General features: G+C 41.5%; 1 protein-coding gene across 3 annotated transcripts in view; it reads left to right on the forward strand.

The window, feature by feature from the left end:
• trrap (transformation/transcription domain-associated protein) overlaps positions 1-21,217 on the forward strand; it is a 74,290-nt gene extending 53,073 nt beyond the window's left edge. For all 3 annotated transcript variants that reach the window (XM_072456558.1, XM_072456559.1, XM_072456560.1), the window contains 10 exons: positions 1,314-1,475; positions 6,383-6,473; positions 6,896-7,101; positions 7,970-8,231; positions 15,680-15,905; positions 16,141-16,358; positions 17,256-17,440; positions 17,557-17,760; positions 19,202-19,396; positions 20,301-21,217. In XM_072456558.1, the coding sequence (XP_072312659.1) occupies positions 1,314-1,475; positions 6,383-6,473; positions 6,896-7,101; positions 7,970-8,231; positions 15,680-15,905; positions 16,141-16,358; positions 17,256-17,440; positions 17,557-17,760; positions 19,202-19,396; positions 20,301-20,585 (2,034 nt within the window). In that variant the 3' untranslated portion in view covers positions 20,586-21,217. The remainder of the gene's footprint in view (positions 1-1,313; positions 1,476-6,382; positions 6,474-6,895; positions 7,102-7,969; positions 8,232-15,679; positions 15,906-16,140; positions 16,359-17,255; positions 17,441-17,556; positions 17,761-19,201; positions 19,397-20,300) is intronic.
• The last annotated feature ends 237 nt before the right edge of the window (positions 21,218-21,454 follow it).

Genomic DNA, 21,454 nt, shown 5'->3' on the forward strand with positions numbered 1-21,454 from the left:
GGTTGCTCGTGGCAGCTCGCGGCACCTGCTCTTTTACACAACAAAACTCTTCCCCGTCGCACCTATAATAGATCCATGAGTCACACTCGTGAGTTCAAAACACGCAGCTCTCTCTGTTGTGTTTTCAGCTGCTTCAGGAAGAAGCTCCGTGGAAACAAAAGCGCCACAAGTCGTTCCGTGTGCTCCGCGCGCCACAGATTCACATGTTTTAATAAAATATGTAAATTAAACGAAGCATCAAATCAATAAATGATAATCAAATTATTCGATTAACTCAAATAATCGTTGCAGCCCTAGATGTATCGAGAGATGTATATCTTAAAGGATGATGGCGGACATGAAGCATGTAATAAATTGTACAGGTGTTTACATGAGCAATGGTCTGTTCTAATAGCCGCTGTTACTGGTTCTACATCCCTATGAGATCTTTGGGTGAACCCTGTATGTCTGTGCTGCCAAGCTGGTTTGGCATCGCCAAATCCTGATGGATGAAATGAGATGACCAGTCATTATCAGTAATTATACACAATCTGTGTAGCCTGGTTTGGCTCGCTGCTAGAAACCTGCCGGGTTGAATTGGCTTAGTATCTTCATCATAATGGAGAAAACACCATCTCAACATTAGTTTAACTTGCACTACTTTAAGAATGACAACATGAATGTATCCAATATCCTTTTGTTCACTCCAGCCTTAAATAGTATCTTGTGGACAATATTTTCTATGTGGCCAATTTGTCATGTCATTAACTCAAAAGGTTCAGAAAAAGCGCCAAGGAAAATACGGTACATAGTTATGCCCCACCTCACAATAACAAAATGGATAACTCTGTTCATATGGTCTAAAACAGGGCTATTTAACATGAGGCCTCGAGGCCAAATCAGGCCCGCTAAGCGATTCAATCCGGCCCACTACCCATCTAGGTATTTTTGAAAATATCTGGTTTAGTTGTGGGTTTGTACCAGTTTAGACCTGGTTTGGTCTTGGTTTAGTCCCTTTAATTCTGCTTTAGACCTGTTTTGATTCTGAACTAGTCCTGGCTCAGACCTGGTTGGTACTAGACTGGTGCTTTGTCTAGTCTAGTCCTAGTTTTTATTCAAGTTTAGTACTGGATGGGCAATTTTGCAAAGCAATGTTAATAGGGCATTTTTTATGTAATTTCTCACAAAATTCCTATCAGTGTTTGATACAGTGTTGGGGGATATTTTGTGCGACAATCCCTGTGGAAAATTAAGTTGAATAGCCCTGTTCTAAATAATCTAACGCAAGAAAATGTACTTCTTTGTCTCACCACTCTGTCCTTTGTCTTTCGCAGGTGTTATGGCTATTAAGCTTCGATGACAAGAACACCCTGGCAGATGCTGTTGATAAATACTGCATTGGAGTCCCGCCCATTCAGTGGCTGGCCTGGATCCCACAGCTACTCACCTGTTTGGTCGGTTCAGAAGGCAAACCCCTGCTCAATCTAATCAGTCAGGTATGGTTATTACATATTTCTGTATCCAATTTTATAGTCTATAAGTCTAATTGCATTAACCCCTCATTTTTATTAGGCTATAACTTCAGTAAAGGGCACCTGTCTCACATGCGCCGCTAATCAGCAAGAATTAATTGCATTTTACTTGCCTTCTATTTTCCAAATGAAACGCGCTGATTCTCCCTTGTCCTCTATCCAGCATTTTATCGGCATTTTCACATTTTCAGTCTCAGTTGAATTGTTTTTTAAATGATTTGTTCAAGAAATTATTATAAAGTTGATATTGTATGCGTGCGCACTGCAGGAACCAAGCTAGCAATTAAACCAAGGACTAATTTGCTTTGCCTAATGGAGTATTATTGCCACACAATTTGAAGAGGGCGATCTTCAAACAGTAGTGTGCTGTGACAAACCATCATCCTCTCAGCAAAGCCCACTATTGTACCAAGGAGGTATTGCTCCGGATGGAGTGGAAATCTTTTAGCACAAAGAAATAATGCAAGTGAAGAATGCACTGCCACATGCACATATGCCAGGCTCCATGTGCAGCTGGCTGCAGTGTCGCGAGTTCAAATCCCAGCTCTGACAATTGACTGCATGTAAATTGTGGGGCTCTCATCCTTATTTCACGCTAGACTTGCCTTTACCAGGGATTTTCTTCTCTAACGTGAACTCACTACCCAACAAACTGGTCGAACTGGCGTTGCTGATGAGACGAAACAGAGACTTTCCTTCATCTCCTGTTTTGTGCTTCACGGAGACGTGGCTCAGCGAATTCATCTCGGACTGTGCCGTGGAGCTGGAGCAATTCCAGCTGCTCCGCTCTGACCGACTGAGAGATCTCTCTGAAGGGAAAATACGGGGTGGAGGAGTCTGTTTTTACATCAACAACGCCTGGTCTTCAGATGTGACAATGATCTCCGAACAATCGGTGTGTTTACATGCAAACGAAAAAAAAAAGTTTTTTATAACATTCGGTTTTGACGTCTTGGACAAGCTCTGTCCTTGTCCAAGTATACATGCAGACGAGAAAGTCAAATTCCTGACGAGAACGTGTCGTCTTCCTAACACTAGGTGGCGATATGCGTTGTTTCAGCGGACTAATACGCCCCCCCATTCCGGTTGACCTTTTGCGTCGCATATAAACAACTGTCATGCGCATTTTCGAACAACAGCAGTCGTACAGCTTTGTTCATCTCGTATGTAATGTTCGCGTTAGTTATTGTGTAGAATAAGTGCACGCTAACCCTGGTGAACATGGTGATTTTGAGAGGCAGACAAGAACGCCACATGCGGTTGTGTTCTTCCTTGTAAGTGACCGGCTTCCTTGTATGGTTTTGTTCCGTGGTCATATGTCAGCGTGGGCCGTGGAGCATGTGCACAAGCCTTGTCTAGTTTCAGTGCGATTACAGAACCGCATAATCTGGGTGTCTCAATCGAAGATTTTGAAGGCTGATTTCTATCGGAGTAAGGTGTTTACATGCACACGAAGATGTCTGATTGTATCGGATTAAAGCCAACTATTCGTTTTTTTCGTTTGTATGTAAACCCACTCAATGCTCTCGTGCTCTGGAATATCTTTTCATCAACTGCAAACCATTCTACTCTCCACGTGAGTTCGCCACATTCATCCTGGCAGCTGTTTACGTTCCACCGAGCGCAAACGTGCAGGAGGCGCTGTGCGCGCTAGGTTCTGAGTGTTGAGTAGACCTTCCCGGACTCCTTATTTATTAGACTGGGCAATTTTAACAAGGGGAATCTCATCCATGAAGTACAAACAGTTTATTAAAGTCCTGACCAGAGAGCAGAACACGCTGGCTCACTGTTACACAACAGTCAGCAACGCCTTCCGCGCCGTAGCCCGATCCCCACGTACAGACAGAGGCTGAAGCTCTCCAAACCTGTAGTGAGGACTTGGAAGAAGTCGACCAGTGAAGCAGTAGAGGAGCTATGTGCGTGTTTGGACATGGTTTTCAGAGCTGTCACAGATAGTTTGGATGAGTACACTGTGTCGTCATAAATTCGATTCTGTGAGAACAGCATTATACCATCACACACGAAAGTCACCCGACCGACCCGGTATGAAACTAGCCGACTGAAAAAAAAATATCAGCATTTTGTTGAAAAAACCTCAAAATCTTAAATTTTTAAATTATTTTGCCGACTCACCGACCGGTCTTTCCTAAACCGCCATGTCGTCATCACAACAAACATGGTGGCGCCTGTGTCCCCCGCATGTTCCCCCCGCTCGCCTTCGCTACCAAAATAAAGGATAGCGGCATACAAAAGGTCGATTGAAATATCTTAAAATCGTGAGATTTAGTCTCCCGATCGGGTTGATAGAGACGTTTTCCGTCATTGACTGTTGAAGCCTGACCCCTGGCGGTCACTCCGAGTCAAAAAATTGCAAATTTTGTATCTTTTTTTTTTTGCCTTCAAAGTTAAAAAAAAAAATAAGAATTTGCCTACTGTTCGACCCACTTGAAAAATGTTGGCTCGGGTTACAGCAAACAGACAATTTATTTGGGGTAGCCTAAGGTTAAAAATAATAATAAACAGCTTTATATAGCCTAGTGATCGTTATTTGTGCGGACACTTGCAAAAATCTGCAGCATGTGAAAGAATTTGAGTCTGATTCATGCATCCTGTTTGCTTTTGCTGCTCAAACTCGAGATGAGCTCACTATTTTTACAGTTCAAGCTTAGTGATGATAAACTATTCATGTAGTGAATCAAATTATGTGCATTCTTCAAAGTCCAGCTCTTCTATCAAATCAGTACGGACACAGGATTCTGGGCGGTTAGAGCTCACAGCAGCTTCACTTTGTCATGTTAGTGCAGTAAAACGGTCTCCTCTCTTCACCACATGATTCCCAAAGCCACGTGTCTATTTCCTCGCTCATTATACCTCTGCTGAAGTCAAATCTGTAAAGTTATGTGTGATTCGGCACTAGGTACTAGACGCTCCAGACGTACAGCGGGGGAGGGGCGGCTGCTGCAATTGTGCAGAATTGTGGAACTCTTCTTGCAAAAATTATAATCAGAAATGGATAAATACACATTGGAAATGTTTTGCGGAGGGGGGCCATATCTTAGACACCCGTCGGTTTAGATTGTTCTATGTAAATGCTCGCACACACGCAAACAATTGCAAGTAATTAATTATGGAACAGTAATGCTTTGGTTAATTAATGTTCATGACATGTTGAGATTACAGCATTGTTGATTCTTATAAGAGACATAATATGCTGCATTTTACATTTTGTTTATTTTAAATTGCGTTATTGATCTAAACTGCTTGGTAATAGAAATATGTTTTCATTCACATGTTTTTAGTTTTAAAAGTTACATGACATTTTAGTACCCTACATGTGTCACTGAGTTTTTTAATTTTCAAATAACCACAACTTGATTAAGGGAAGCGGGCGGGGATAGTGGGTAGGTGAAAACAGGGCTTTTCAGCGCATTCAAGCCTCAGTTGCAGTGTATACAGTATAATACAGGATTACTCAAACATGCACGGATAAATCAAAATACACAATATGTCTCCTTTTATATACTTGCACAAAAGAAAGCCTGGGCAGATAGCCTTCTATTGACCGTTAAGCTGTCTTGTGTCTTAGCTACCCATATTTCCCTGTATATTTCTAATTGGGACTTGCATGCATTTATAAATATGAGCGCAGCAGTGGAATGAAACGAAACTAAGTGACATTTCCAGGCCATGCATCTTCTCCCTTTCATTTTGTGCTAATTAAGCCCTACTTGTTTTTCAGCACTTTCACTCACTTGCTTAGCTGTGTGGCTTATATTAATATATCCCCAAAACAGTCACAGATATTTGTTATCACTTTATACTTAAAACAATATTTTAAAATCCAATACTTATATTAAAACCAAAGACTTTTCCTCTGCTAACCCTTTATACATAGGTGGAGCCACATTTCGATGCATGGCAGGCTTTCTCTCCTTTTCTGGGCTTGAATTATTTAGTGCATCTCTTTGGCGGCGGGAAGTTTGAAAAACGTATGCTGAAATATTGATGAAGGTGCACTGAAGAGCGCCCGGGGAACGGCGGCAAGATGAATCAGAAGTTAACACACAATCTCTACGGCACCTCCGTGTTGACTTTCAGACACCTCTCTCCTTTCTCCTTGTCTAGTGCTCGCCCTCTTCCCTCTCTTTCTCGCTCTCTCGCTCACTCTCCCTAGCCGCCAAACCTCAGCTGCACCTTAATACAAGATACTTCTCATCTACCCATTACTGTACTGATGTTGTGAATCTGCCTCCACTATGCCTTTTATTGCTCTTTCATCTTTAATGCAGCTTTTAGATTTCACTTACTGTAACATTCTGATTTCCAGTTACCTCTGAAATGAGTCCCTTGTTATTGCATAAGGCAGTTTTCATTCTGGCTGACTGCAGTAAATATTCAATGAAGGATTGGTTTGTCAATGTATATTGTTATACATGTTTTCTTCAATTGTAGATGGAACTGACTGTAAAAGTAAGATGTTTTGAAATCCAAATTAGCCTAAAAATAATTGTAGTTTTTTCCTGTATCAGATTCACATACTATTGAAGTCCATGGAATTTTTAGGGATCTTCAAACCCTCCTTCAACCGTTAAGCCCTCCCAATGATCCCTGTGACTTTTGGTGAAAAGTCTTGAGGCAGTTTCATCATCTGTCACATTCAGTAAAGTAATTCAGCCATGACATGTTTTAAACTCGCCACAGTCCCTGGACTCAAAGCTTCAAACACGGAGTCTGTTCTGCCTGAGCGTGGGTCTTTGGCTGTATCACAGTGATCTCTCTCTCTCCCTCTCCCCCTCTCTTTCTGCTCTCCCTTTTGCACTCCTGAGGGGAAGTCTTTGAAATGTAATCGGTGACCCTCTTTTATCTGCTAGGTGGGACGAGTGTACCCCCAGGCGGTGTACTTCCCCATACGCACGCTTTACTTGACGTTGAAGATCGAGCAGAGGGAGCGATACAAAAGTGGTGAGTAAATATATGGTTGATTCTTGATCACGCTCTAAAATAACCTATAACCAGAATTTTTTTTGTTTCAAGGTAAAATGTATCGGTAGGTAAAACTGCTTTTACCTATACAACATAATTTTTATATTATTAGGGTATAATTCATTTGCCCTGTTTAATTCTTTAAATTGAGACTGACTTGTTTTGAAGTAAGAATTATTTAAGACAAAAAGCATTTTTTTTCAATTGTGCAGGGATTTGGGAAACTTTTTGCACCTTGCTCCCTGTACACTGATCTTTGAGAATATCCATCCACTCAAAGCTGCTTTAAATATATTATAATTTAAATGTATTCAGTGAATATTTATGTGGAGCATTCAAAGTGCTCTCTTTAGCATACACCGCTTGTGCTAATGCTTGGTCCATATCTGCTCTTCATTCAGATGCCTCTGGGCAGCAGCAGCCCAGTTCGGTGGGGGCCCAGCCCCACTCTGGAGGTTCTGACCCTGGGCCCATCAGAGCCACGGCCCCCATGTGGCGCTGCAGCCGGATCATGCACATGCAGAGGGAGCTGCACCCCACCTTGCTCTCCTCTCTTGAGGGCATCGTGGACCAGATGGTGTGGTTCAGGGAGAACTGGCATGAAGAGGTGAGGAGACACAAAGCCTTTGTCCTGGGGGTAAAGGCTTCAGATAGAGAGACTATAATACACTGACCGTGTGACCTCATGCATCTGTGCATGTCTGAAAACTAGTTAGAACGCAGAGGTGTGCCACCTGCGTGTCCAGATGACCGGCACAGTGTCTGCTCTGCACACCCGTGCAGGTATGGGTATTGGACATACACCTGAATAGGAGAGAAGGCTAGTTAAACTAAATCACAACTGAATGGCATGCATTGTATTTGACAGTGTTTGTTTCATCTTGGTGAGAATTTGGTCCGACATTTTCATTTAGGCAGGTGTTTCAGACAGTTTTAGCCAGGCACCACAGTCTCTACTCGTGTAAATCTGAGACTGTGGGTGGAAGGAAACTGGCTGAAATGGAGGCAGTGAGAGGCTATAGCCCCGACAGGTGATGGATGGGTGCGGTGAGCGTGTAGGATGGGCCCAGGGATTAAGCTCCTGAAGTTTGTTGGTGTGTGCGAGACTGTGATTATCTGTGATAGTTTGGGGCACTCGGCAGCAGCTGCAGGCTCTATGCTCCGTTCCACTGGGCAGACAAGGCCCGGCGCATGCTGGGTCTTCATCTCTTTCTATTTCTCATCAAGGACAAGACAGACTATAGGGAGAGACTATAGACAGTATTTTACATTGGTACTAAAATGGCATGATGGGCCTGGTTTAAAAAAAAAAATGTTTTAAAACTGCTTCTTTCTAAAACAATGACAATTCTTTAATAGTCAATAAGTATTATTTAATTTGATGGCATCAGTTGTTATTTGTTATTAATTAATACGACCACTACTAATACAGGCTAATAAAAATAATTCTGATATATATTGCTCTTTGTCCGCAGGTCTTAAGGCAGCTTCAGCAGGGCCTGGCTAAGTGCTATTCGGTTGCCTTTGAGAAAAGCGGTGCAGTGTCTGACGCTAAGATCACACCACACACGCTGAACTTTGTCAAGAAGCTCGTTAGCACTTTTGGTGTCGGCCTGGAGAATGTTTCCAATGTGTCCACAATGTTCTCCAGCGCTGCCTCCGAGTCACTGGCACGTCGCGCTCAGGCCACTGCTCAGGACCCAGTCTTCCAGAAGATGAAAGGACAATTCACAACAGGTTAGTAACTGCTTAAGTTTATGTAATCATTATAAAGCTTGGCCAATTACATGACACAATTGGAACTCCTAACCATGGTAGATTTTTATTTTAGAGCTAAAGAAAATGTGAGAATATTGGCATTGGACTTATTAAAGGTGGTATGGACGATTTTTCGGCGATTTGAGACCGCAGGTGGAAGTGCGCATGCCACTCCCCCGTGCGGACTGATACAACACACACGTGCGTTTGTTTATTAGCACAACGGAGCGCATCGCTCGTCTCCCGTACATTTCTGTCCACTTCTGCGTCAGCTCGAACTGTCTTTCTCCGTCTTCATTTTGCCCCGTACACTGAGGGAACTATATTATGATAGATCCATGCGCTTAGGCACGCGGAGACGTGGGGACGAGCCTGACGCGGCTGCAGGTGAGCGGTAGGTGCGTTTTATGATTGATACGTGGCAGGACAAATAATTTATCCACACCACGAGGAAATATGATTAAAAAAAATTGCTGAAAAAAAATCGTCCATACCACCTTTAATGTACACATATTATGCTAATTTTTAAATTACAATATTGTTCCCTCATGAAAAAACATGTGTATCTTAAACTGTGTGTAATTGCCTCTGCAGCCAGGCAGAGCAAAGAAATGTCTGTTTGCCGTAAAATATCAACATTTTGTCAAAATGATGCCAAATATTTTTTCCCCCATCACATATATATATATATATATATATATATATTTTTATTTTTTTTTATTTTTTTTTTCCAAAAAAGTGCCGTGTTGAATAATTTTGTATCACTGGAGCTCCCAGAAATATTTTATAGCCGAAAATGTTGCGAAAACCGCAGAGAAATTAAACTTAACACGAACGGAGAACGTCTCATTGAGTGTTGAAGGCCGACCCCTGCCGTCACTGCAGGTCACTGGCAGAATCAAAAAATGGCGACAACATTTTAGTTCAGTGCGGTTCAGTGTGTTGGGGAAACAGAGTGAGAATTAAGAATAAGTTGATGGTTTTAAGACCGACTGATGCGTGGCGTGATGTGCTTGTGGACTTGATAGGTGAAAAAGAGGAGATTGAGTGCCAACCGAGCATCGAACATTCAAACGAAGTAGTTAATTATCATTAAATGGGTGGATTTTATATACAAATTTGAAATTTTTCATGCCTTCAAATGTATAGAATTCAGGTAGTCTCGTGGCAAACAGCAGGGATCCAAATGTAATTGTTTGTTCAAAACATTTTTTTTTTGTTCTAAAATATGAGATGCCTGGCTAATGGTACTCAAGAGTGTCTTTAAAGGCTAATAACAATGCAAATAATGCGTAATATTTGTCCTTTAAATGTAAATGTTATAATAGGATATGTGGTTATGTCCAATGTTTATTCTGCAAATCAAAACTGCCACCACGTTTACATGTTGGACATATTGTGAAGGTGAGATTAGTGTTAAAACAAGCAACTCCTACCTTTTGCCAGCCACACATTTTATACTTCCAGTCAAATACAATCTCAAGTAATGCTATTATACAATACTGTATAAATTCAGTTTTAATACAAGTGATTCTATATGTGCAGAAACTCTGGATCAATATTGTTGTGTAATATAGTTAAGGGTTGAAGCAAAATATTTAAGTTGTGTATGATGCTGGTTCAGTTCCCTGGGCAGATGCTGTAGTTTTGCTCACTTTTATTCTACTGGGTGGTCTGTGTGTTTGGTATCTAAAGGCCATTACATTTTTTGAAACTCAATACAATATAATACTCTTACAGCGGCTTGCTAATTTATTCGTACCCCAAAACTTTTCTACATTTTGTCACGTTAACTAACACAAACTTAAATAAATTGTATTTACAAATTATACATGATTTCCAGATTTTATTGTATGTAAAAAAAAACTGAAAAAGTACAGCGTGCAAATGTATTCAGCGTCTTCCCTAAGGGCAACAGATTGCTGTTAAAAGTTGCCTGATGATTGCTGAAAGACTGAATGTTGACCTTATTAAATTGAGTCCACTTGTTTGTAATCTAATCTCCTCTCAGTATAAATGTAGCTGTTCTGTGAAAGCCACAGCAAAAAGTATCACGAAGTCCAAGGAACCCATCAAACAGGTCAGGAATAAAGTTGTGGAGATTTTTATGTTTATTTTTATGTTATAAAAAGAGTTCCAAAGCTCTGAACATCTCACGGAGCATTGTTCAATCCATCATCAGGAAATGGGAAGAGTATAGCACAACTATGATGTACCAAGACATGGCCGTCCACCAAAACTTACAAGCCAAACAAGGAGAGCACTGATCTGATGCAGCCAAGAGTCCCATGGTAACTCTGGAGGAGCTGCAGAGATCCACAGCTCGAGTGGACAGGGAATCTGTCCACGGGACAACTATTAGTCATGCTCTACACAAATCTGGCCTTGATGGAAGTGTGTCAAGAAGAGAGACATTGTTAAAAAACGGCCATAAAAAGTTTTGCAGTTTGCCAAATGACATGTGGGGGACACTGCAAACATGTGGAAGAAGGTGCTCTGGTCTGATGAGTCCAAAAAAAAAAAAATGGCCTCAAAGCAAAACTCTGGGTGGTATAAAACTAACATGGCACATGACTCTGAACACACCATCCCCAGTGTCAAACATGGTGTTTGCAGCATCATGCTGTGGGGCTGCTTTTCTTCAGCAGGGACAAGGAAGCTGCTTAGTGTTGATGGAGCCAAATACAGGGCAATCTTGGCAGAAAACCTGTTGGCATCTGCAAGTCTTGAGACTCACCTTCAGCAGGACATCATAAAGCCAGAGCTACAATGGAATGGTTTCAAACATGGCCCAGTCAATCCAATCAAGTATCTGTGGCAAGATCTAAAAACTGCTTTTCACAAATGCTCTGTATCAAATCTGACTGAAAAAGAGCTCAAGCTCAAAGAAGAATGGGCAAAAGGTGTGCAAAGCTGGTACATACCCTAAAAGATTTTCAGCTGTAATTCCAGCAAAATGCGATTCCACAAATTATTGACTCAGGGGGCTGAATACTTTGGCACGCTGCTCTTTCAAGTGTTTTTAATTTTTTTAATCTGGAAAATCAAAATGATTTTAATTTATGGTCATAACGTGACAAATGGTACAAATACTTTTAAATCCACTATATGTTTGATGATGCTGTGTTTTTAATTGATTTATCCAATATTTTAATAGAGGGCATTTTAATAATGTGTCATTATGATTGTTGGCCTGTTGAATTAGGAATGTTGCGTATTTATGTGGCGCTCTGATTTGGTCCAAGGCTCCATTCTGTTGAATATGAAGGCTTGTGTATTTTCTACATTACATGATAGAACCCCCCTTTATGCTCACTGCCTTCACTCCCTCAGACTGCACATGCATGTTCTCTAAATTGCAATCACAGTTAACATCCCAGTTTGTCCTGTTCATTGCTTTCTACATAGCACTTCTTCCTTCCTGCATTTGCTCCTCTGCTGCGCCCGTGTTTTTCCTCTTCATTGGTTTTGAAAGTGGCCTATAGAGCTAATGTGTTTGGCCCTGGGATAGAGAAGGACAATGAGAGGGAATGAAAAGCAGCTAGGGAGAAAATGATCCAGTCACTTACAGAGAAAATATAGGCATTAAAGAACAGTCAGAACTGAAAATCATAAAAATTGTACTGGAGCATGAAGAAATGAGCAGATTTAGTGCTGAAAAACAAAAGCCTAGAGACAGGTCTTATGGCATTAGTAATCAAGCTCAGCAGTGGCATGCGGCCTGGCTGAGTTAACAACAGTTGTTTGTGAGACTTAGAGCCCCACACCAATGAATCTTCCCAGATGTGGATATGACAGCTGTGTACCGTAGCCGGCCGAGACCGGCCAAGTGCTGTGGGTGCTGTGGCCCATCACTATCCCCTCCTGCGATGGCGTACTGCGCCGACAGTGACCAAACCACACAAGACTCCCTGAGCGGAACAAACAGGGTTTACAGAGCTGCTGTGCAGCCAAGCTCCCATTCCCGCTCCACGTTAGCGCTCACTCGCTTTCACAAGGTTTGTGGGCCGGAAAATATGGGTTTATGTGTGCACATATAACATTTGGCAGCAGGGAGGCATTTAAATCCAACTACAGCCAATGCTATTTGCATGAGTTACTGTTTTAGCAATGGATCTGTTCCAGACACTTGTGTTATAAGTGTGTCTTTCAGGATTTCAATAATGTGTCAATTTAAATGCAATTTCTCATACAAAACTGCAAGCATATTTTTAAATGAAATTAATTTCCTTCGGTATATTTTCATATCATAACCTTTAAATGTGAACCTTCACAGTTGATGCTATTATGCTCTCACTGCCATTCATTCTGCTAAAGTAACCTTGAAAAGTCCGACCGTGCTCGTACTCGCAACAAGACAGTTATGGGGCAGTCCGTGGGGGAATAGCGGTCCTGTGAAAGTGGCCCACTGCCTGAACCATCATTTAGAGCTGCAGTGCCCTCCCCTCCCTCTGTCAGCAGGGCAGGTAGGCCACAGGAGTTTCACACAGGTCACAGAGCAGCTTAGCTATTTTCCACACATTTTCTCTGCATCCTCATTCTCCTGCTAGTTACAGAGCAGGGGTCAGAGATGAGAACTTCAGAGAAACTTAAAATAACTTGCTCCATGGCTGTCACTTTACAAGGCTCTTAGACTTTTCTGCTGTAAACACCATGGGCTCCGCTCAGTGGGCTCAATAGTTTTTTTCTTTATTACATGTAGAATATGTCCTATAAGTATTTGAAATCCTTGCGATTTTGCAAGTTATCCCACTTAGAAATCATGGATGAGTCTGAAATTTTCATTGTAGGTACGTTACCACTGTCAGAGAGAATCTTTTCGGGTATACAGCGCTCCTGAATAAAAGCCTTGCAGACAAAATGTATGGATAAAATAAAACTTGTACACATACCGCACCTGTTAATAAACCGCAGGTGCCCACATTGTAACATGAGATATTTACACTTAGAAGTGCGGTAGTGATGCATCTTTTGAACTGGGGGTCTCGCGGGGCACCCACGGTCCGCTGCAGGACTAATTAGACTAATTTCTCTGTGAATATGAGTTGGATTAAATAAATAAATAAAACACACATCAGTTTGAAGTTTTAACAAACTGTCTTCACACCTGGTTCATCTGGTCCTGAGTTCGTACTTATCTTGAGTGTTACATTGTAACATGAGATATTTACACAGAAATATAATCCATGGTAGTGATCCACAAGTTGTCTTTTGACTCGTGAGTCAGGTCTGGCCAAGAAAGTTTTATTTCAATGCAGCAGGTTCTAAACTGCAGACCGCATGTAAATGCCATTTATCCGTGTCTAGATTCACGTCCTCATTAGACTAATTTATCTGTGAATATAAGTCTGGTTGTAATAAAACACTGCATTTTGAAGCTTAAAATATAGAAACATGATGTGTCCCTTGAACAGTGACGTCTTCTTCAGTGTGTCAAATGCTTGCACTTCCTGCTAGATTGCCCCCTGTGACCGTTTGTGCGTCTAATTTATAGATTTTTACTGCAGTTATAATGACCGGAGGGTTCAAAGCGTGGGGGAAAAGTAGAGGCTTAAAGTCCGAAAAGTACAGTATTTGGTTTCTGGTGTCTTTCGACAGCTCTTTGGTCTTGCCCATGGCAGTAGCTGGAGTTTGACTGATTGTGGGGTGGACAGGTGTCTTTATGCTGCTAAGATTCTGTTTCTCACAGAGGACATTCACCTACGATGAACATTTCATACCCCTCCATAATTTCTAAGTGGGAGAACTTGCAAAATCGCAGGGTGTTCAAATACTTACTTAACTCACTGTATGTGCCACTTTACACTTGGTGTTGAATTATTGTTGGGTTGCAATTTCCGGACTGTTAGTTTCCACCCCCTGCTATTGGGTCAGGTGAACTGCAGATGGACGGATAGCAAAATGGGGTCACTCGGGAAAGAACATTGGCTCTTTTTAAAGGCCTTACGGTATTTAAAGTATTAAGAGGTCTCACTGTGGAATAAATTGAACAGCTTTGAAATGGCAGGACCTTGTAGCTTCACGGATTAATTATTATTCGAGGAGGTACAATAGAGCACAGTGTAATGGTGCAGGCAGTGCTTGTGTGGTCAGGTTCCAGATGCCCAGGGGCTGACTCTGGAGCAGAAAAACATCTTGGTTTGCCCAAGTTTCAGTTGTTACTGCTCTAGCTCACCACTATATTTTCGGTACAATTTGAACACTGACTGATATTGTTCACCCTAGGAGTTTTATTTATTTGTCTGTTTATCTATTTATTAACCTTTATTTTGACCTGGTAAGAACCCAATGATATAGAGACATATTTTTCAAGTGTGACTTGGGGCAAAGTGAAAATGTAGCAGCTCACAAATCTGGTATAATATTTATAATCTACATTGAAAAGCTCTGGCAATTTGAGTGTGCGCATGCACATTTAAAAAAAAAAAAAAAAGGGACCAACAGTCGCAGATTTCTCAAATCAGAAAAAAAATCCTCTATTCAAGTGGCAGGTTTTTTGCCCAGAGGCACAATCACCATTTGCGTTGGAATTTCCTGCCAACCTACACCACCTGAACCAATGCCATGTAAATGTGTGAACTAGTCTACTACTACTAAAAGTGTTCTCAAAATAAAAACTATTTTGAGTTCAACCCACAACAGTTTTTTACCACTACTCGCTAGGTCATGGCTGTGCAAACAAGATGCACTTTGTTTTTCTTGGTGTGTATATAAAGCGAAAGCAAATACCCAAGTCTCACTTTAATTAATCTTACCTGTTAGTGGTCTCAGTTCCTCTGCGTCTGACCTAAAAATACCCAAAACTAATATTAAAGCTCAAATGTTGATTTCTTTACTTGGTCTTTAGGTTATTTTAAGTCTTCCTTTGAGCTCCATTACTTGTGTTTACTGGCTGTCTATCTTTTTACCCCCATGGCCGATTTCATTTGGCAAGGTTAGTAAGAATCAGTATTTATAGCTGTTGGGGAGGTGAGACATTGCACTCTAAAACACACCTGGGAGCCGCCCTCTGTGTTACGGTCTTGTACTTTTGGTGAATGCCTTGCTGAAGGGTATTTTGAGGGCAGATGAGAAAATAACGCATTGGCTTCCCCGCTGTACATTTCAGGTTTACTACTCCAGCCCCGTCTTTTTTTTCTGTAGAGTTCACATTTAATTGTCTCGTATTGTTAAATAAAAAGAGAAGGACAGGAAGAAAACATAACTAATATTATATTGCTGCAAAAATATGTCAATGGCTGATAATACTGTCTCCTCTTGATTGATTTTTCAGCATGCACCATGGTTTGCATTCAAGTTTGATAATAATTTCCCTTCATTCCGTTTTCAAAATGTTTTATATTTTGTCGAGTTGTTTTCACAAACACTAGATTGAGAGTATAAGGGAAGTACTATACTGATCATACTAAAAATCTTTGTGTTAACAGACTTTGACTTCAGTGTTCCCGGCTCCATGAAGCTTCACAACCTAATCTCCAAACTCAAGAAGTGGATCAAAATCCTGGAGGCCAAGACCAAGCAGCTGCCCAAGTTTTTCCTCATCGAAGAGAAATGCCGCTTCCTCAGCAACTTCTCGGCGCAGACAGCTGAGGTGGAGATCCCCGGGGAGTTCCTCATGCCCAAACCTACGCACTACTACATCAAAATTGCCAGGTATGGTCTTTGCACACACTGCCTTAGTAAGCAGAATGAGAAATTAAAGCATGCTATGATCTACAAGCTGCCAGGCAAGTGTGGCGCGAAAGAAAAAAAGACTTTAAAAGGCAGTTGAGCCAGATCCACGACAGAGAAACCACATGTGAAACGATCATCACAACGATATTAGATGGTGACAAAACTGTTCACAATAAGTTCTCCCTCGTCATTTTATTCTCCATTGCGTCTCCAGGTTCATGCCCAGGGTGGAAATTGTGCAGAAACACAACACCGCTGCACGCCGCCTTTACATCCGCGGCCACAACGGCAAGATCTACCCATATCTGGTGATGAACGACGCATGCCTGACAGAGTCTCGTCGAGAGGAGAGGGTCCTGCAGCTCCTCCGCCTCCTCAACCCCTGTTTGGAGAAGAGAAAAGAAACCACCAAGCGACATCTATTCTTCACTGGTAAGAGCACAATTGATTATTGGTTTAATTTTCCTTTTAGTCTGTGTGTATACCAGATTTAAGACCTTATTTAGACATTGTTCTTGTTATTACATGTTCAGACATGCTGATATTGGTGTCATTGGCATCTTTATTATCACATTTTGAGTTATCTTGGCGGCGTTACGACACATTAGGAATCTTTGGGGTGGCTATTTGGCTGCCACAATCCCCACTTATTCCCACACTGTCCCTTTCGCCCACTGTACGTTTCTTTTGGCTTGCAAGCACAATTTCTTCTCTCGTCATTCCCCAATGTTCAGCTCCACCCACATGTTTGCCCACTCTACATTTACACACTTGATTGGTTTGTTTAAAAGGAAATACGGACAGGGAATTACAGTCCCTGCCAGCTCATTTCTTCCTTACTGGTCTGCACAATATGATTTTATCTGCCGGACCAAATGATAATACATTTTCGGGATCAGTGGTGTGTTGCTCTATTATCAAAATACAACTATGACTATTATTATTGTAATCTCTAAAATACATATTAACCAAGACAGTGGCATTATTAAATGAAAATGTTTTTAAAGAACAAACTGGTTCTGATTTTCATTCATTATTTAATTTGTTTGTGCCTTCAGTTACCATTATTTCCTATTATTTCCTACTTTTAAATGAATACAAATGTCAATAGAAATAGAATGGTCAGCAATTGAAAAAAAAAAATGATCGCTGGCTAGTCATCTATTAAAATAATTGTGTCGTGAGTTGAGTGTCTTGCCCATCTCTTCACCCCCCCCCTTAAAAATACAGTCTAAAACCAAAATTTAAAAGAAAAGGATGTGAGATATACCTTACAGCAATTCCTGACACATTTCTTATGTTCTTTCCTCCATCTTCTGCCCCCTGCAGTGCCCCGTGTGGTGGCAGTGTCACCCCAGATGCGGCTGGTGGAGGACAACCCTTCGTCTTTGTCACTGGTGGAAATCTACAAACAGCGCTGTGCCAAGAAGGGAATCGAGCATGACAACCCCATTTCCAGATATTACGACCGCCTGGCTACTGTGCAGGCCAGGGGCACGCAGGCCAGCCACCAGGTACATGCCGCCGCGCAAACACGATAAGGCTTCACAGTAGCATATCCAACATTGATGGATACATTGACAGTTAAACGCAATTCAATACCTTTTTTTTGTTCACCCTTTCACTCCAGGTCTTGCGGGACATCCTAAAAGAGGTCCAAGGAAACATGGTGCCGCGAAGCATGCTGAAGGAATGGGCTCTTCACACATTCCCCAACGCCACGGATTACTGGACTTTCCGTAAAATGTTCACCATCCAGCTGGCGCTCATTGGTCTGGCTGAATTCATGCTCCACCTCAACAGGCTGAACCCAGAGATGCTGCAGATAGCACAGGTAACACCCACTAAAATCCTGGTGTCAAGGTCAAGTGGAAGCTCAGAGACGATGGCTGATCCAATAGATATCCACACTCATAGATGCATTAAGAGATCACCATCACTCCCTCCATATCTGCTCGTATGAATTACTATTCTCCCCCATGACATTCACACATGGCCTATCAGTCATTCAGCCCGTCAATGCCAAGAATGTTTTGACAGAACATTATATTCAGTGCTGGCACTCAACAGCTATCAAAGACGTTTCAATTTGAAGACTGCGCATTTGTGTGAGCGCCTCTGCCTTTCTGTCTGGTGCCCGGGGTCTGGAGACGGCTTTCTCAAAGTCATTATTAAAGATGATTGTGTCAGTTGGCCACTCCTCCCCTCTGATCCTAATCGGCCTTTGCTGACAGGCGTTCCTCTGGGCAGCTAAACGCTGGTATTAAGCCCCCTCTCTGCCTGTTCCACACAGCAGATCCCATTAGACACAGGAGGATTATGGAGCGGGATGTGTACACAAAACCACAAAATCACAAATATGGTGCAAGGACAGGACATCACAGCTGTAACATCTGTGTACTTCTAAAATGTATGCCCTTTTTCCCCCAGAAAATTTCAAACCATGAATAGTTACAAAGAAACACTACTTTGTTTGCTTTACACTTGCACTCCTGGGTTTGTTGCTTCAGTCTTATAATCACTAGACATATTTTTTCTATTTGTATGTTACTGGACACTAGTTCTAAAAAATGTCCTAGTTTGAGACTTTGGTCATTTTAATGTGACAGCCTAATGTTGCAGGTGTATACCAGCTCCTAAAATAAGACGCTAGTTGGTCACTAGCCTATTAGCATTCAGAGTGCTGTCCCTGCAGCCAGGCTTATCAGAGCCTCTAGGGGCTGCCAGTGTCCCAGCCCGCTACAGTGTTGCCCTCCTCTGGGGCCTGAGGAGAAAACCACAGCGAGAGCCTCGGGATAAGAGGAGGAGGAGTAGAAGAAGAGGCGAAACTGAGAAGAAGAGGCAGCACTTGCAGGATTGAAATTCTCTGCTATAAAGCTGTCACAGCCACTCACCTTTTCATATAGGGAAGCTTATCTTTCTGGATTGGCCGCTCGTGTAGCAGTCTTCACACACATAAATACAGGCTTAAAGATGAAAACTTGGTGGTATATATTTAAGTCAGCAGGGAGCCTAGGCCCAGAGAACAGTATGTTGAGGATTATAGATGTTCTGCTGCTGATAGTTTGATGTGTTACTGTGTCTGGCCAGGCAGATCAATAATAGCAGCGATTTCTATGGTCTTGACTTGTTTAGTATCTCCTCTGAAATGAGTTAAAAGGGATGCAAAGAAAACCAGTGTATTTTTTACAAAAGCTTTTTTTTAATACTGTGGTTACTGTATTTATCCTGTCTGTTCTCATTTACATTTCCCTCATTTCTGTCTGTGCCTCTAGGACACGGGCAAACTCAATGTCTCCTACTTTCGCTTTGACATAAATGATGCCACTGGGGACCTGGATGCTAATCGGCCTGTTCCTTTCCGCCTGACTCCCAACATCTCTGAGTTCTTGACCACTATCGGTGTCTCTGGGCCCCTCACAGCCTCCATGATCGCAGTGGCACGCTGCTTTGCACAACCAAACTTCAAGGTATTTCCCCTGAAAAAAGTTAATTATTCTTTTGCTGTGTAAACGTTTGTGCTCAAATAAAGCTAGAGAGTGCTCAGAGGCAGCTAAACAATACAGTGAACAAAAAAGGAAAACAAAGTTGCAGCAGTAGAGCCATAATAATAGACGTGTGGTGTGTCTATGTATAGATCCAATTGATAGTCGCACAGATGTGGAGGAAAAGTACAGTTCTTAAGGGGCAAAAAAAACAAAGTACACTGTGTGAACTAATTAAGTCCAAAATCCCACAACCCAGATTTTTTTTCTTGTGGTCCAAAGGAAATGGAAATTTCTATGGAACGAAAGCAACAAACAAACGGCTAGCAATCATCTGCTCAAGTATAGTGAAACCTTAAACCATAAAAAGTTTAGTGCCGTCTCAAATTCCAAGTCTCAAGGTAAGCCTTGGAATAGTTTGTACCTAGTTAGGTGATGATTGCTAGTGTTGGTCCCATCCTGCTTTTTCATGGTCATGCATTTAACTTCTTTGTCACCATAATGAGCTGCTAACAGCATGGCAACATTTATCTAAAGAGAACTGTCCCGCCCTGAACCTGAGTTAACAGCGCAACTTTAATTGTATATCGTAAGATTGCCATTGACCTTTTATATACTATAAACTGAGGTGTTTGATTGCTGTCATTCCCAGGATGTGAGACTATTCCCAGAAAGGAGTTGTTTTATCAACTAACTGAAGAATTCTCAAAATTCTATAATGCAGATTATGCACAGTGTAATTTAGAGTTAAATAACAATATTCACGAAACTGCTAAACTGATTGTGAATATCTATCGCTTGACAATGTGGCTTGGATTGATTTATATTGTAGTTTTTAATATCTTTAATTGAATGGCCATTTAATCTTCCATCTGTTCTATGTCCACAGGTTGACGGTATTTTAAAAGCTGTCATTCGAGATGAGATCATCGCTTGGCATAAGAAAACGCAGGAAGACACCTCTATGCCCCTGTCTCCAGCTGGCCAACCGGAGAACATGGACTCTCAGCAGCTCGTGTCGTTGGTCCAGAAAGCTGTCACCGCCATCATGACCCGCCTTCATAACCTGGCACAATTCGAAGGAGGCGAGAGTAAGGTCAACACTCTGGTCGCTGCAGCCAACAGCCTGGACAACCTGTGCCGCATGGACCCTGCATGGCACCCATGGCTCTAAGAGGAACGCAAGGCCGGATGAGAAGATGTGCAGAAAAATGACATTATATACTGATAGACCTGTCTGTAGATGGCACTGACATGTTTAATGGATTGTGAAACGGAAGGTTGGGCATTAGGAAACACTATCTGGAATCAAGTGGAAAGGTTTCTGACATGACCTGTCAAACTTGAAGACAATTTGCCAGAATGACAGACTACAATGAAATACAAAGAATATTTTATTGAATGTTTTGTTGTTCAACTTCTATTTATTTTTCTACATTTACGGGGGAAATCCATCATGTGAATACATTTTAGTCTGATTGAAATGTTAAAATAGTGATCTACATAAAAACATTTAATAGACTTTTTTTAATTATTATTTTTTTTTACAAGAAACAACCATTTGTATGTACCCAGTATTAAAAAAACTTTTATCTTCAATGTCTTTTTCCTTTCCGTTCTATGTGAGGAATTAAAACGGGCAGGTTTGGTACTGTAAAACAGCAGCTGTGATGCAAATTTGCCATTCCCAAGTTGGTTATGTAAGCATTACTCCCTTTTGTAATGAACAATGCCTTTGTACAAGTGTTTTCTTTATTCTCCTTTGTAAATAGGCATTTTGTTTTAATAAAATGCACTTTTTTATAACCGTGTCAGTCTGCTTTTACATTGTAACTTCTTGTGGTCTACTTTACCTAACAATGAAAGGGCATATGACAATAGAAAAGGCGGGAAAAAGCATCTTAAGTGCAACAGTTACCATGATGGTGACAAAGATGCTTATCCATGTTTCAGTAATCCGTCTAGGTTTCTGCCATTGTGCTTCTCAATTAAATATGCACAACAAAAAAGGAACTGGATAGGTTTTGTTCTAGTAGTAACTTT

This window comes from Eucyclogobius newberryi, unplaced genomic scaffold, assembly GCF_026437365.1.
Source record: "Eucyclogobius newberryi isolate DKJ021-1_F unplaced genomic scaffold, fEucNew1.0.hap1 SCAF_20, whole genome shotgun sequence".
Classification (NCBI taxonomy): Eukaryota; Metazoa; Chordata; class Actinopteri; order Gobiiformes; family Gobiidae; genus Eucyclogobius; species Eucyclogobius newberryi.